Genomic DNA, 15,809 nt, shown 5'->3' with positions numbered 1-15,809 from the left:
TTTTTTGGTCATCTAAACACTGCTGGGCAATAGGCATTTTTCTGGCACAGGCAGCATTTACTTGACAAGGGAAAAAATATTCTCTTTTTATTTGCAAATTTTTGAGAAATCTCTGATTAGGAAAACATAGCAGAGAAACAGTGAAGATTTAAAAAAAATAAACAAAATAAACAATGCAGTTCCATTTCTTTGCTAAAATTATCTTCTTGTAAGAATTTCACACATTTCTGATAGAATTTCCATGTATTTCTCATAACTAACATTGCTTGAAAAAGTAGAAGCACTTCAGATTTACAAAATGGTTAGCAGTGCAGAAACTTACTAGGTAGAGTACCCAGCCACACTGACCTTTAAATTATTTTTTAAGAGATAAAAAAAAATAAAAATGCAGCTTCAAATCTCATGTAATACATACATAATGATACCTATTCTACACTTCAGTAAGGCTTAATTAGCTCCTAACTCTACACAAAAATACAATACCTACACAGCAAGGACAGCCTGCTTTGAACCAGAGAAATACAGTGTAGGTAAGAATTTCCTTTATTCCTTTAGAACAGGACTGGGAGGGTTTCTTTCCTGGGGTGTATCAGAAGGGGTGTGTGTTAGTAGGTCAAGTGAGGTTCTCCTCCTCCTATACTCTGCCCTGGTGAGACCACATCTGGAATATTGTATCCAGTTCTGGGCCCCTCAGCTCAAGAAGGACAAGGAACTGCTCGAGAGAGTCCAGTGAAGAGCAACGAGGATGATTACGGGAGGGGAGCATCTCCCTTATGAGGAAAGGCTGAGGGAGCTGGGTCTCTTTAGCTTGGAGAAGAGGAGACTGAGGGGTGACCTTATTAATGTTTATAAAAATGTAAAGGGTGAGTGTCAGGAGGATGGAGCCAGGCTCTTCTCAGTGACACCCAATGACAGGACAAGGGGCAATGGGTGCAAGCTGGAACATAGGAGGTTCCGCTTAAGTATGAGACAAAACTTTTTTGCTGTGAGGGTGACAGAGCACTGGAACAGGCTGCCCAGGGGGGTTGTGGAGTCTCCTCCTCTGGAGACATTCAAAACCCACCTGGACGTGTTCCTGTGTGACCTGATCGAGGTGTTCCTGCTCCAGCAGGGGGATTGGACTAGATGATCTTTCAACGTCCCTTCCAATCCCTAACATTCTGTGATTTAAATTGTATGTATCTATTGTTGTAGAGAAGTCCTATCTCGTCAGCTACGCAGGAAACTGCCAATGACATTAGAAATTCTCCTTGAAAACCGTCACTGTAGAATAATATGTCATTAGCTGATGACGATGTCATGCAACAAACTGCAGCAGCAGCTACGAGCAGAGCAGTGGTCTCCTGCGGCTCCAACTTGAGCAAGTTGTACCAAAATACTTCAAAGAAAGTTTCTGAAAATGAGACTAATGAAATGTAATACTGCTTTATGAACACTTTACTGCACACAATCTATCAAGCCAAAGCTACACTCTCAGGAAGAAAGGACCATCCATTTTTCTGGTCTTCTTTTTTTTTTTTTTTTTTTAAGGCTCACATTTAATCAAGTTTTTTGATATAGTGGAATGCAAAGAATTAATAACTTAAGAACCAAGTAAGTGACTCAATGATTCTCCTTGAAACATTTTCTCCTTCAATTTTAAGTAACCAGAAATAATTGCCTACTTGTTATACAGACTCATTAAACATGATACCTGTACACTCTTCACCCACAAAGGGGGTGACAAGGACTCTGGACCTATTTTCGTTCCTTTGCCCTTCACGTGTCATATATACCACTTCAATCAGTATAATCTTTCGTAGACGTAATTTTTACACCATAGCTGGGATGGTAGTTATGATAACAAAGGTGCAACGCTTAATACTCTATGTCTTTTTAAAGACATAGAAATGAAAGAAAGGGTTGTATTATAAACCTTGTATTACACACAATTTTAAATGAAATGCCTGAGAAAAAAATCATTAGAAAGGTCTGAAAAATGGGCTGAAAGCAACACGGCAATTTCATCTAATATATTTCCCAAACTCAAAGTAAGGTTACCATTAGGTAAAGATTTATTAGCGTTACATTTAGCTGACATATCAATGCTTCCATAATCCTCTATTTTTGAGTATGTATAACTAAATCATGTAAATATATAAACGATGGAATTGGAAGAAATTACATAGCTGTGTTATTTCCAGAAATATTATACCTTGATGACAAATATCTAAAGTATAAATCATAGCTGCAGCACACTGAAACTGTCCAGTTGATTTCCAAGTTACATTCTGGCCTTTAAAAGCTTATAAAATGAGCAAAACATTTATGTCAAAAACCACAGGACGCAGTTTAACAAACAACAACAAAATCTGACAAACACCTACAAAAGGTCTGTCACATAACACAGCAGTGCCATTAGAGTGGGAGAAATTCTGCTCTCACTGATTGGATGAAGAGGGTTGTCTGTTATGAACACTGTTATCTGTATCCTACCAGTATGTACTAACTATGAATTGAAAAAAATCAGTTTCTAAACAACTCTTGACACATTTTTAGGAACCAGATTTTGCCAAGCATATGTAACATCCCAGACTCTGGAGCTGACCTTCCAATTTTATTAAAGGCATTCTAATACTAAGCATGCACACATATAAATGTTTTGTTACACAAAAAATAGGGGATACTTTTGAAGAGATTAATCTTCCAGACTACAATTCTGAATTCCATCTCCCAACATTTCTTTAAAAAGTTGCAAAGGAAGCAGATTCCAGTATTTCAAAACATCTCTGCTATATTATGAAAACATTTATCTAAATATATATGTAATGTTAAAAGAGATGTCTTTCTCTAACGTAAAATTGAACATTAAGCTTGAATGTTAGGAAAAAAGTGAAGGGTGTTCCCTAGTTGCAGCTCTTACTTAGAGGACTACACACCTAGTGAGTGAGTGTAATAAAAGCACAACAGTGTCAGAGGTCCTCCTTATGGGATCCTGCCAAAATGATCTATTCAGATAAATGGCCTGACAAAATGGAACCATAAATAAGTTTACTCTTTTGACATCATAAATATGATGCATATCCTGCCCAAGCTAGTTTTTATAAAAGGGCAAATAAATCAGAGAGAAATAAAATGCAAAGAGATGCTTTTATTTCAGGTAAGTCTATTCATGCAACAGTTTTTAGTCTATTTAAAATAGTTTCTCCAAATATGTGCAACTCATATCTGTTCCCAACTTACATCATGGATTATTTCATATCCTGTACAGCTTATTTTGGGCAACCAAGTTTGATTTAGAACTACAGCTATTAAAATGAAACCTCAACTTTGCTGTTGCCCACAGTGTTTTTCCTTTTTTTTTTTTTTTTTTTAATCTTCTCAATAGTATAGATTGGATAATGAAGAAAAAATGATAAAAGCATGTGCAATATGGGGTGAAATGGCACCAAAACCAAAGTGTTGAAAAATAATTTGAAAAGAATCATAAAATATCTTTCACAATTTTAAAAATGCTTTCAGTATGTAGCCATTTTTTAAAAAGAAAGGCTTAAGCATGCAGTTCAGGTGTCCTCTGGGAGATATATGATTTAATCGCTCAATACACCACATATATTTTAAACAAGATTTTTTTTAAATACTAAGATAGAATTTAAACTTAACTGAGTATGAACAGTGCTGGGTGAAGGAATTTTTAAACACATTTTACTTCCCAGGTGAAGAGTTTAGTGACCTACCAAATCCCGGAATGCTTTTCAGACTGGATTTGAGACAGATTTTTTCGAGTCTGAGGTAGCTGTATCGCAGCAGGCAGTTCCACAGGAACATCCAGTCCATTCGGGTGCGATGGTTCATGATAATGACACTCCTTTCTCCAGGAACAAACCCATCACCAGTGACAACCACCTTGGCACCAAACACCATCTCCAGCAAGGCCTAGAAATGATATCTTAATATTATGACTTCACTCCCAGAAGAAAAGCATCAGCACATTAGCAATAAAAATTAATTTCAATGACATCATTTCATTTATTCGTACACATTATCACCGGTAAACAGATTTCTGTTTTCTAATAAAAAAGACAGCTTTTCCACAACTACAGTCAGCTGTTTAATGAAAGAGGAAACAATAATAAAATAGCACATATTAAAAAGCATTCTTTTACGATCCATGTCCACTATTAAACTACTTTTCCATGTTTTTTCCCAGAATGTAGGAATAAAAGTAAGGGAACCAGTATGGATCATAACTTGGCAGATGAAGTCTAAGTAGAGAACAGCTGCACAAATAATCTATGGCTCAATACTGTCAGGTCTGAGAAAGTAACTGAAGCTGCCTTGCTTTCTTCTTGGATCCAAATGGTCAATGTGTTCGTGCTTGACTTCCAACTGTAAAAATGGCTAGAATCCATCTACAGAAAGAACAGCTGAGAGAGCAAAAAAATAAATAAGCTTGAATATGGCACAGTGATGTACATCTAAATCTGTACAAGTGTACAGTGCTGCCTTGAAGCCTGGGCCTCTACCCCACAGTTTAAAAACTCATCAGCCACTGAAGACAGTGATCTAAGAAGTGCCATCCCAAAGCATGAAATAAGCCTCAAAACTTGGGAGGATGCAAACAAGAGGTACACACTCCCAAGAAATGGGGATAGACAACAGATATTACTCATAGGTATGACTTATGGAACAGGATATCTATTTCTGAGCACTAATACAGCACTTCACTTAAGGGGAAAAAAAATATCTTAAAAGGCGTAGAGGAACAGATGAGGCTTTCAGAGAACAAATGAAGAGATGGATCCCATTCATACTTTCCTCAGGAACAATTCAGAGAAAAGCTTTGTTACTGATTTCCAGACTCCTGGCTACAAAGTTGATGCAATGTAAGTGAGGAAGACTTCATTTCTATGGGAAGTTCTTTTTGACCTGAAATTGTCTAATACAACTACAAGTACTAAATTCTAAAAGGATTAAGTATGAGAACAGTGAAGGTTAGGAACAATGTACCAGACAGTAAATTATTTTTTTAATTAGACAGTTGGAGCACAGTTGAAAGCAGGAGTTTATATGAAGGCTCAATTTAGGAATCTTTGCAATTTAAAAGAACCCTTGTGCTTCCTAGTGCTTCACCTACCCTTCTCTGATTAACATCTGACACTGGATAGAGGTAATATTAAAAGGCTTTTTCAGGAGTACAACCATCATGTGGTGTTAATTTATACGTACATTAAACTGTAGGAGAGGGGGACTGTAAGCAGGCACACAGACAATCTGCAACATAGGCTGAGCTAAAGCCTAAGCCTTCACAGATAGTAAGAAAGTTGAGGCCTGATTAACAAAAATATAATAAAGTTGAATTTTTGTTTTAATCAAATACGTTAGTAAACAGAATAAATAGTAGGACTTAGAACAGTTGTCCAGAACTTGGCTCAAACTGCAACTTACCACTGGAAGTGTGAGCCAGGTGGCCACAACACAGTCAGTGATCCAGCGGTACCAGGCCGGGGAGATAAACATCAAAGGTAGAAAAGGACCGAGCATGAAAATACTTCCAAAAAAACTTCCGAAGAACAGTGCAACTACGAAGTATATTCCTTTCCATGACACCATGGCTCTGAAAAACAAAGTTGGCATTATGTTAGAAAAGTAAGCCAATTAATAACTCTTCAGACCCACAAGTTCAGTTTCAGGTAGTATTCCTCCTTTTTTTCATGTCTAGCAACATACAACAAGAACAGTAAAGGCTCCCAAAATGTACTACCTCAGAAGCAGCAGCAGTAAAACAACTCCATAAACACAGTAATTTGTAAGGTGCATTGGGATATTAAAGAGGTCATGTAAGAACCAGCTACATCATAATTTCCTCCACTTATTGCAGTACGCAATGCCATACTGAAATCTTCAGAAAGCTATTTTAAAATGCAAAGGTACAGAAAAGTTGTATAACAGAACACCTGTTACATTAAACTTTTCATCTACTATCATAGAATGGTTTGGGTTGGAAGGGAACTTAAAGCCCACCCAGTTCCAACCCCCTGCCATGGGCAGGGACACCTCCCACCAGACCAGGTTGCCCAAAGCCCCATCCAGCCTGGCCTTGAGCACCTCCAGGGATGGGGCATCCACAGCTTCTCTGGGAAACCTGCCCCAGTGCCTTACCACTCTCTGAGTAAAGAATTTCTTCCTATTATCTAATCTAAATCTACCCTCTTTTAGTTTAAAGCCATTACCCCTTGTCCTATCAACACACCCTGAAAAAGAGTCCCTTCCCAGCTTTTCTGTAGGCCCCCTGTAGGTACTGGAAGGCTGCGATAACGTCTCCCCCAGAGCCTTCCCTTCTCCCGCCTGAACAACCACCAACGCCCTCAGCCTTTCTTCACAGCAGCAGAAGACCTCTTCTTCCTCTAATCATACTTGTGGCCCTCCTCTGGACTCACTCCAACATGTCTGTGTCCTATATTGGGGGTCCCAAAGCAGAACACAGCACTCCAGGTGCGGTCTCACAAGAGCATAGTTGAGATGGAAATCACCTCCCTCGCCCTGCTGGCCATGCTTCTTCTGATGCAGCCCAGGATACGGTTGGCTTTCTAGGCTGCAAGCACACATTGCTGGCTCATGTTGAGCTTCTCGTCAACCAACAGCCCCAAGTCCTCCTCCTCAGGGCTGCTCTCAATCTATTCCCCACCTGTATTTGTGCTTGGGATTGCTCTGGCCCAGATGCAGGACGTTGCACTTGGCCAGGCTGAACTTCACGAGGTTTGCACAGGCCCACCTCTCAAGCCTGTCAAGGTTCCTATGGATGACGTCCCTTCCCTCCAGCATGTTGGCCACATCACACAGCTTGGTGACATAAGCAAACTTGCTGAGGTCGCACTAAATCCCACTGTCCACATCAGTGACAAAGTTGTTAAACAGAGCTGGTACCGTTACTGACCCCTGAGACATGTAACATCGGTAAACTACTAATGTTAGCATTTCCTGAAGATAAGGAAATTTGCTTTTTTATTTCTCCATTTCTTTCTTCTTGCAAAGCCTTGTGTTACAACACTTGCTTCCTCACCTAGTAACGGTCTATATATGACCTCCTTTGGAAACCATTCAAACCTTGCATGACTGATCAGCCATTTTAAACACGATTTCCCTTTTCATCACAACAGGGCTGGCAAGCAGCAGCTGAGATCCCCCTACTATGTCTGGCATAGAAAATTTGTCACTTTTTGAAGTCTGCTGTACTTCAACTGTCCTAATCAGTTATTTTTCAAGAAAAAAGCATAGCCCTTGGTTTGCAAGTCAGTAGTGAAGACTTGATATAATTCAGTGTCCATGCTAACAGCTAGACTGTCTTATTATAAATTGAAATGTATAATGCATAGAGCTGCTTAACACATTCTGGTAGGATGCTTAGCAATCCTCCTAGCTTTTGTAACTGTTCCAAGCTTTCATAATTTAGCAACTACTACCAGCTATGACAAAGCAAATATCAGTTCTCCAAATTAGGGCCTAAAAATAGACTGTTTTCAACTATTTAGGACGCAGCCAATTGTTTATAAAAAGAAAGGTTAAGTAGAAGTCACTTTTCAGTCACTTTACTGAATTCCTTTTTTGACAGGCTATTTTAGAAATTACAAGAGCTCAGATGGACAGGACTTCAGAAGAAAAACAGGAAGCTAGTGTTTTTCATTTAAAATGAGCAATGGAAAAGTAATCCATTAAGCCTTGTATACTGTAACATACATGATTTATCTCAAGTGTGTTTTGTGCCATGTCCATAGCAATAATGTTTGCACAGCAAAGTATTCAAAAGTCAAGAAATAGTAATCCCAGTGTTCCTAGCACATGAACTTGCATCTCCTACATGATGTTGACAAGTAACAGGAAAGCAGCAGCATTTGGGGATACTTCTAGGTTTAAACAATTTCATAAACTGTACATTTTTGGAGGATGGCTGAGAGCAGAGGCTGTACAAAGTTTTCCACGTAAGAATGATACAAGCTGTATTTAGCCTGACTTCTGCAGCATAGCAAAAAAGTAATACTAAATACAAACCATTCACTGATAGCTGGCTGTATCAGAAGAAAAATTTAAGAGAATAATGTTGGATTTAAAAAAAAATCCACATTGTTTACATTCCAAAGCGCACAGTCCACTCTTTCCTGCAAAAAGCAGGACCTAAAGAACCAGCTGGCCACATATGCATGCACGAAATATGGACCAATTTTAACATATCAAAGGATCCCTGACAAGCACCGCACTTAAGAAACAATGTGTTCCTGTATGTGGTACTGCAAACCTGTGTGGGGAGTCTGACATAAATGTAGCCGAGGATAGAAGAAACCCAGAGAACGACAGAAATAACAAAAAGGGCAAAGAGAAGCCACTAACTGCAGCAGGGCTGGAAGAAAAGACCTCTTCCTAACATACCAAGATTAGAGCCCTGCAAAAGGGAGTAGAGAGGATTAAAATTCAATGGGATTGATCTAACCAGACGTGCACTTTCTGAGGAACAAACAGGAAAACAACTGGAAATGGCTTTACAACCCACTACCAGATCAGGAACAGGAGTTTGACCAACTTCAGCCAGCTGCGCTGTTTCTCTTGGAGCCTGCTCAGAGCCACTGGTCATGGTGGAAGACACGGGGATGTCTGTCAAGCACCCTGGCCCCAAAACACTGCTGAACAACATGGAAGTGCATGGCCCAGGTGGAAATACTTGAGTACTGCACACAGATAACCACAGTGTTAATAAGAGAAGACACTGCTCTGCCATGCTCCTAAACTGTCTGGAAAGCTATCTAGGTCACTTATTTACAGGCTGAGGTTTTCAGTTTACGTTAGTCCTTCCCTCAAATTATCACACAGAGACAAATATTTAACAAAAACCTTTTCTGTATTTTATGTAAAAGACTGTCTTGTAAACATACTTTTTTTTTCCTTTTTCTTTTTAGATGAAGGTATGTGAGCTATGCTAAAGACCTGAGAAGTTCTTAAGTTTCTCTTCTTCAACCTGCACCCCAGCAGCATTTTGTTTATCATGATAGTATATATGCATATCATGACAGTATGTATGTTATACTGCATTCCACTGAGTTAAGCATTGCAGTGCTTATTTCTAAACACAAAAGATATCACGTGTGTTTTTAATTGATGCAATTTATCCCTTGCAGGCACGTTTTTAAAGTGTAATGCGTACCATGTTTAGTTTATATTGCTTACATTTACAGAACATATCACCTTCACATTTGTACACATGCGTTTATCTAGAATAACGGATAGAGTGTACCATTGAATTACCTCCACCACCATAGAGCACACAACATGCAAACAGGTATGAGAAATAGAAAAACAGCTCTTAATGAATTCAAGCAAAACTGCAAAATGAGAAGCATAAGCTGAAGAACAATAGCAGAGAGTAACCCATCCAGCTGGCCTCCTGAAAACAGTGTTCAGCAAGACCATTTTGGTAACCAGGTGAAATTACTAAGACACTGTACTTACTTGGTTTTGTTTCTGGGTTCAGTTAGGGCCTGCACAACAGGTTACATGATTTAAAATGCATCTGCCTATACATGACAGCTGAGAAACATTTCCATTTAATCTCATTTTAACCATCAGTCAGTGATGGGTCGTCATCATACAAGCTGCTGGGCATGATGACTGCCAAAAGCATGTGCTCTTGGCTGGAAAGGAGGTCAGCAAGAGTACTGCTCTGCGTGTGTTTACAGCAGAGAGAAAAGTGGGTGAAGACCCACGCTGCATTTGACACACTTCCTAGACCAGGTGGACCACTAAAGCAGTGTGTTGTCTCTAACACAAGTGGTGCCATAAGGAGCCTGCTCCAGCACTTCCTAGATTTGCAGTACAGTGCAGAAGCTTGTAAATTGTATAGAGCCAGCTCTGTCAGATAAAATAATTAGTCACAACTTTGTGTCCTACAAAACCTTCAGTACAGTTTGGGAACTGCCCTGTCTCTGAAGCAATGCAGATGTTCACACTGTGCTGCAGCTTGCCTAATAAACCCTTTTTTGCTCAGCTTCTTACCCTCACCTTCCCAACAGCAACCCACTGCCAGCCCATGCCTCACACTCCAAACCCCGCACTGCACATCTCCAAAGCAGCAATACTCCTCTCACACACACGCTGTGCTGTCTGGGACAGCCTGGACATGATAAACCCCATTATGCTACAAGGTCTGCTTGTAATAGTTGGTTTCAGTTACCTCAGGAATTCCCCATTAGCTCCTACCAATGACAACAGGGAAGTGACTGATCCTTTTGCGTCTCTTGGCCCTTTACAAAACTAGCTTGGAATGAAGGTGTCTTTATAGATGTATATGTGAGCCATCCTAAATTTAACATATATATTCAACAAGAGGAGAAAAAGCTACAGAGCAATGCAAAAATATACACCAGTAGTTTCAAAACATGATTAGAAAAGCAACCAAACTGGAAAAGTGTACTCAATGAAAACTTGTAAAATGTGAAAAATCTCGAAACAAAACAATCCAGAGCTGATTCACCTGAGAGATGGGATACCCAAGAAATGATTTAAAGGATTAGATTGAAAGTCTGAGCAACAGAAACCAAGCATTTTCAAAGTACATAAGTACTCCCTTATTGCTGTTGACAACAATCTCTTCCTATGGCAGGTAGGACTCTAAACACTGGATTTGGCATTTGTGCATTTTAAAGCCACTTTCTATTCACTGTGTGTGTCAGAGCTGTGGTTGAAACAGTCAAAACTATTTTAAGATTCTGGCTCAAAGCTGCAAACATTATAAAGGCAGCACCCACATACTATGCTTGTAGTTATTCATCTGTTTTGTGGCAGAACTCCAAGCTAATGGGGTACTATGCCTCACATGGCCTTGTTGCCATAGCAGAAGGAAAACATGCCCTGTCTCCAGGTAACAGGAAACAGGGATTCTCAAAATACAATTTTTGTTTTACTTTTCAGTTAATTTTAAAAATCCTTGGCTATGATGGGAAAAAATATTTTCCAAAACAGTTGCATTTCTGTTGACTCCAGTTTTATTAGAATATTTTCTGGAAATTATTTCATGATTCTACACATACAGTCTTTGCACTGTAATATAAAGCAGTGGCATCTTCCTGTGATCAGATTTTAGCCTGTTTTGCTTATTGTTCACATGTGTTTATTCCAGGTACAGCTGGAATTACAGGCAAACCATGGCTTGTTATGTTTTCAAAAGGTTTTAAACACGAAAAAGAAAAGCCTGTTCTCTACAACAAAACTAGTTCTTCACTACTGTTTTTATGGCTTTGATGAGTGCAAAAGATGCAAAACAAATTTATCTGGTTAGAAACAAGAACGTTCTTCTAAAATTAAAGCTCCAGAAGTTTCAGAGTAGTTGAGACTCACCACAAGCTTCACAATTCCTTACCAGTTCTGGAGTCCAAAGTTCTTGCAGAAATAGGTTAGTTGTCTTCCAAATCCAACGAAACACAAGATTTAGCCTACAGTATTGAACTAAGCAATATTATCTGACAGAGCCAGCTGCCTGCTAACCTAGAGCGATTTTCAAGTATTTACTGTTATGCAGTCAACAAATGAGGTTTTATTACCTCACCAAAATAAAAGGGCAATAGAACAACACTGCATTGTTCCTGGTGTTTCCATTCAATAGCCACAGGCAATAAAACTGCATGTTGATTAATCTTCATGAACTGAACATGGAATATGAGGCATTTTGTTTAATTTTTTTGGTCAGTGGAAAAGGTAAATATTAATTCCAATTAAAATCACAGAGAAATTTATATAGACAGCCAATTATGCCTCTTCTCTAACAGTTCTGCAAAGAAAGCTAGCAGTTAACTGCAAACTGACTTACTTTACCTCTGCATTTCTTCAAAGCACTAAGAAAAAGGGGTAAGCTAGAAATTCAATTTTGCATTCTGAAAAATACTTTCCCAGTCAGAAGATAACATTTTCACAACGATTTTAAAACCTTTCACCTGGGTGAAGTGAATTGGTCTTCTTCAAGGAGGTGAGCAAGAAGGTTGTCAGCTTCCCAGGTGTTCATTAAACAAGCTATCAAGCTAAAATCCCAATTTTTCAGTATCCATAAAAGAATAGTAAACAATTACCGATGTCTAGAAAGGAGAGTAGGCAGTCAGATAATAGAAAACAGCTTCACAGCTTGCAAGTTAAATAATACAGGGGTCTCAGCAAGCACTGATCTGGTGGGCCAAGTTACAGACCACCAGACATGCTGACAAGTTTCAGTGGGAATGACACAACCTAGTAAAATGTTTTAAGCTCAGCAAAATCAGGCTTTTCTGTTTGAGCATTTTAATTTTTTTGTCATAATATTTCAAAGGAAATTTTTAACAATTCTTGTACTCCAAGCAAGAAACTAGTTTCTATATAGTGCTGTATTTTAAAAAAGAAAATCACTTACAGTTAGTTAGCTTTTGTAGACTGATTCAGTCTTATTTACAGATCTATAGCATGCCCTCTCTCTTTGACCACGTAACTACTCACTTGTGCCTCAGATAAAAAAAAAAAAAAAAAAAAGATCTGCAGGAATAGCATAAGTTATATGGGAAGCAATGACAGGGAGAAGCTGAATTGTTATTTGCATAGATATCCACTCTAATCAGTAGTTTGTAAAATACAGGCAAGAAGATCCATCAGTTTCCATAAACCTCTTTATGAAATGTATTTTATTCCTGATGCTTCTCTTGCGTACTGCAGTATTTTAAGGAATGTACACATATAGCACAGATCAACATCACAGAAAAAAAAAGTGAAGGAACAGGCACTTGACCATTAAAACTATTTCCTTTTTATTCAGCTCTTGCATTTAAAAAACCTTCAAGGGATTTAACACATGTATCATAAAATGATATAGAAGAGGTCAATAACAGATAATTATCATCACAAACCACATCCCTGACCCTCTCCAACAATAACATGCACATGCACACAAAGTACAATACTTAATGAGTAATTTCCGTAAATATTAACAATAAAATATGATTACTGCTGCATCTTACCATTTATTATCTCTTGTATTTGCCCAGATTTAATCTTACTATTATAATTCAATAAAGGATGTAATAGAATATTTTATTTGCTCTTCCAAGTAATTATCTTTTTCCAAATGCAAAAAAAAAAATAAAAATTGGCTGAGATTCTCTGCAGTGCAGCCTTTAGATACTGTAAGCAGATAATTCAGTCAGAGTACAGACATCAAATCAGTCTGATGATTTTTCATTCAAGTTTACCTGTACTCTTTCCACTGTTGCTCCGGACAACCATTAGACCAATAAAGCTTGAATGAGAACACGAACTAAGGTATTTAAACATACTTTGTAAGAGGGTGTCAAGCAACAGCTACAGCTATTTCTGGGAAAGAAAAAAAAAGATTTATGGAAAAGAAGTAGTTTGCTTTTATTCTTTACTATCAAATAATCTAATATAATTGACCATTTCAGCTGGTGTAGAAATAACTGCACAAAAGCTTTTTTTGCCAAAAGCTACCTCATTTTTTATTCTGTAAATTGCACAAACACAAGTCATTTTGATTAGCTTCTTCATAGCTTCCCACTTCCCAATTTTTCTTTAAATTATCCTGCAAGTTACTATGACCCCACAAGCCTGTATTAATGAGCAATCAGCAAAAAAAGAGTGCCCTGGCTGACAAATCATGAAAAATAATTTCAGCAGATGAAGAACAGCTGTTGTACTCCTGCCATCCCCTTCAAACCTCTGCCTTTAAAAACAGAAAAAAAAAGATCGAGAAGGTTCATCATTAAACATCAGACAGGGATGATGTTTCCTAACCCAACCACACATGGAAGAGCGGACAGTTCTAGAGTTTTATTAGTTTTATAATATAAAGCCTGCAGGTCAACTTCAGGCCTAGTTTACATTACAGAAGAAGCTACTTGTACAGCTGGCAAGTCTAAGTCCTCTGATTTTAAAAGTCTACAACAGACCTATCAGCTGACCAGTTTTGATAGATAACAAACTATGAAAAACAACGTTCCACTTTGTAATTGGAGATGTAACAAACAAGTTATTAAATCTATTTTTCCCCCTGTATAACAGCACCTCAACACTTCAGTTTATATCTGTACTTAGGGAATGGGATTTATAATTTCAGAAGTACCTCAATTTACAATAAAGTCCTCAGTTGGGGAACAGAACTCAAGTATTGCAGGCCAAAGAACAGGAGTCAAAGGCAAAACAAGCAGAGCAACCAATGGAGCATCTTCAAGTCTCTACCACTGGAATGGAACCAAAATTCCTTCCTAGGAACAGTAAAAGCTCTTCAAGTTATTCACATGCACTGCAGCAGATCCTGAACACATGACTAAAAGTTGAACTTCCACGGTTCTAAGAACTTCGCTCTGTTCACCATTTCACAGACAAATTGTTTGCTTTAGTCTGCTTACAGAACAGTAACCGGCAATTTCCTTCTCTATAAGGACACACCCTTGAAACTTTCAACGGCTCTTCTACTGCCATCAGCACAGAATTTTTTTCATTGGGTTAACAACACAAAAGAAAAACAGGAGACAAGTATGAACAAAATCCAAACGGCCTGTTCAACAAGCTATGTAAACCACCAACCATCGCTAGGATAGCAGCAGCACAACAGAAAATGTATTCTAACTCATATAATTCTGAATATTCTAACTCATACAATTATGAAAATAAAGAGGGGGCATGTAAAAGCAAGCTTTCAGATGCCTTAAGCAAGCTACCCAAGTAGGTGAAGGTTTCAGTGAGAGTTTTGTATTTGCAGCCATTCTTTAAAAAAATCTGTTTTAGAAAAAAAAATGTTTTAGAAAAGAATATATTAACCCAAATAATTCCTGCTTTTTGTTATAATGTATGCTACAAATGCATGTGCAACAAGTGAATTTGATTCTGATTTGACAGTATTACAGTACTTTTTTAACCGAAGCATTTTTTAAAAAAGCATCTTTTATGCTGTGAGCCATTGCCTGTGAAACGATTCCAATTCCTAGCCTACTCTATTTCCTGTTCTTAGGAGCATGTTACATGTTACAAAACTTCAGCAGGCTCAGCCTTAAAAATCCCAACAGAAGACACTAAAGCCAGTAAGGGTCCACCTAGAATCAATTGTAAAATCAACTTAACTAGAGGCTTATCTTCATTTTCCTACCCCTGTAAGACATTCTAGCTAAACAGTACTTATAAAGAGGTGGAGAACTATGCCTACAGATGAATTTATGCCCCTCCTCCCTTTTTATAATAAAGATTAAATTGCTGTTATCAATCACATATAACTCTGCCAAATCTTTGAGTCTGAGCAACTGACTCAGGCTTTTTTTTTTTTTAAATATATTTCCAAGACAAATATAAAAGGAAAAAAAATACATTTGCAAACAACATTAAAAATACTCTAGCCAATTAACTGGAAAATTCCATACTTCAGCTAACTTAAAATTTAGCAAGGCTGCCTTAGTGTCAGGAATACATGGCACCTTGAAGCTTACCTACACATCAGCAAATATTACATGATCATAATAACTTTAAAAGACACATAAATTGTAATTATCTATTGAATTACGCTTACAGGCTGGCTGCTTTCCAAGGTAAACATAGTAGAAACAACAGATGGTTACCTGGCAGACTTGGAAGCAAAAGGGGAAACATGAAGTAGTTCTGCAGAAACACTATCATTTCATCCCCACTACAGGCAGTGGAAACAGTTTATTTGCATTTGATCTGTTTATGGACATGAAAACCTGTTCTCCATCTGTTATGTTTTGGTGAAGATGGAATATCCAAAACACGCATAGCCAAAACTTACACGTTGTCAAACGACTGCA

General features: G+C 38.1%; 1 protein-coding gene across 2 annotated transcripts in view; it reads right to left on the bottom strand.

Annotated features, from left to right (window-relative positions):
- Positions 1-15,809, bottom strand: part of LCLAT1 (lysocardiolipin acyltransferase 1) — a 98,399-nt gene that overhangs the window by 59,781 nt on the left and 22,809 nt on the right. The window contains exons 1-3 of one of the 2 annotated variants that reach the window (XM_080587673.1): positions 11,384-11,900; positions 5,428-5,596; positions 3,717-3,915 (exon numbers count right to left, since the gene is read on the bottom strand). In XM_080587673.1, coding sequence (XP_080443799.1) covers positions 3,717-3,915; positions 5,428-5,592 — 364 coding nt within the window. In that variant the 5' untranslated portion in view covers positions 5,593-5,596; positions 11,384-11,900. Of the gene's footprint in view, positions 1-3,716; positions 3,916-5,427; positions 5,597-11,383; positions 11,901-15,809 lie in introns of those variants that run through there. The other variant, XM_080587672.1, reaches the window with a different exon arrangement.

Source organism: Anser brachyrhynchus (assembly GCF_964034855.1).
Source record: "Anser brachyrhynchus genome assembly, chromosome: 3".
NCBI lineage: Eukaryota > Metazoa > Chordata > Aves > Anseriformes > Anatidae > Anser > Anser brachyrhynchus.
The sequence above is the reverse complement of the archived record's forward strand: the minus strand, read 5'-3'. Positions and strand labels throughout refer to the sequence as shown.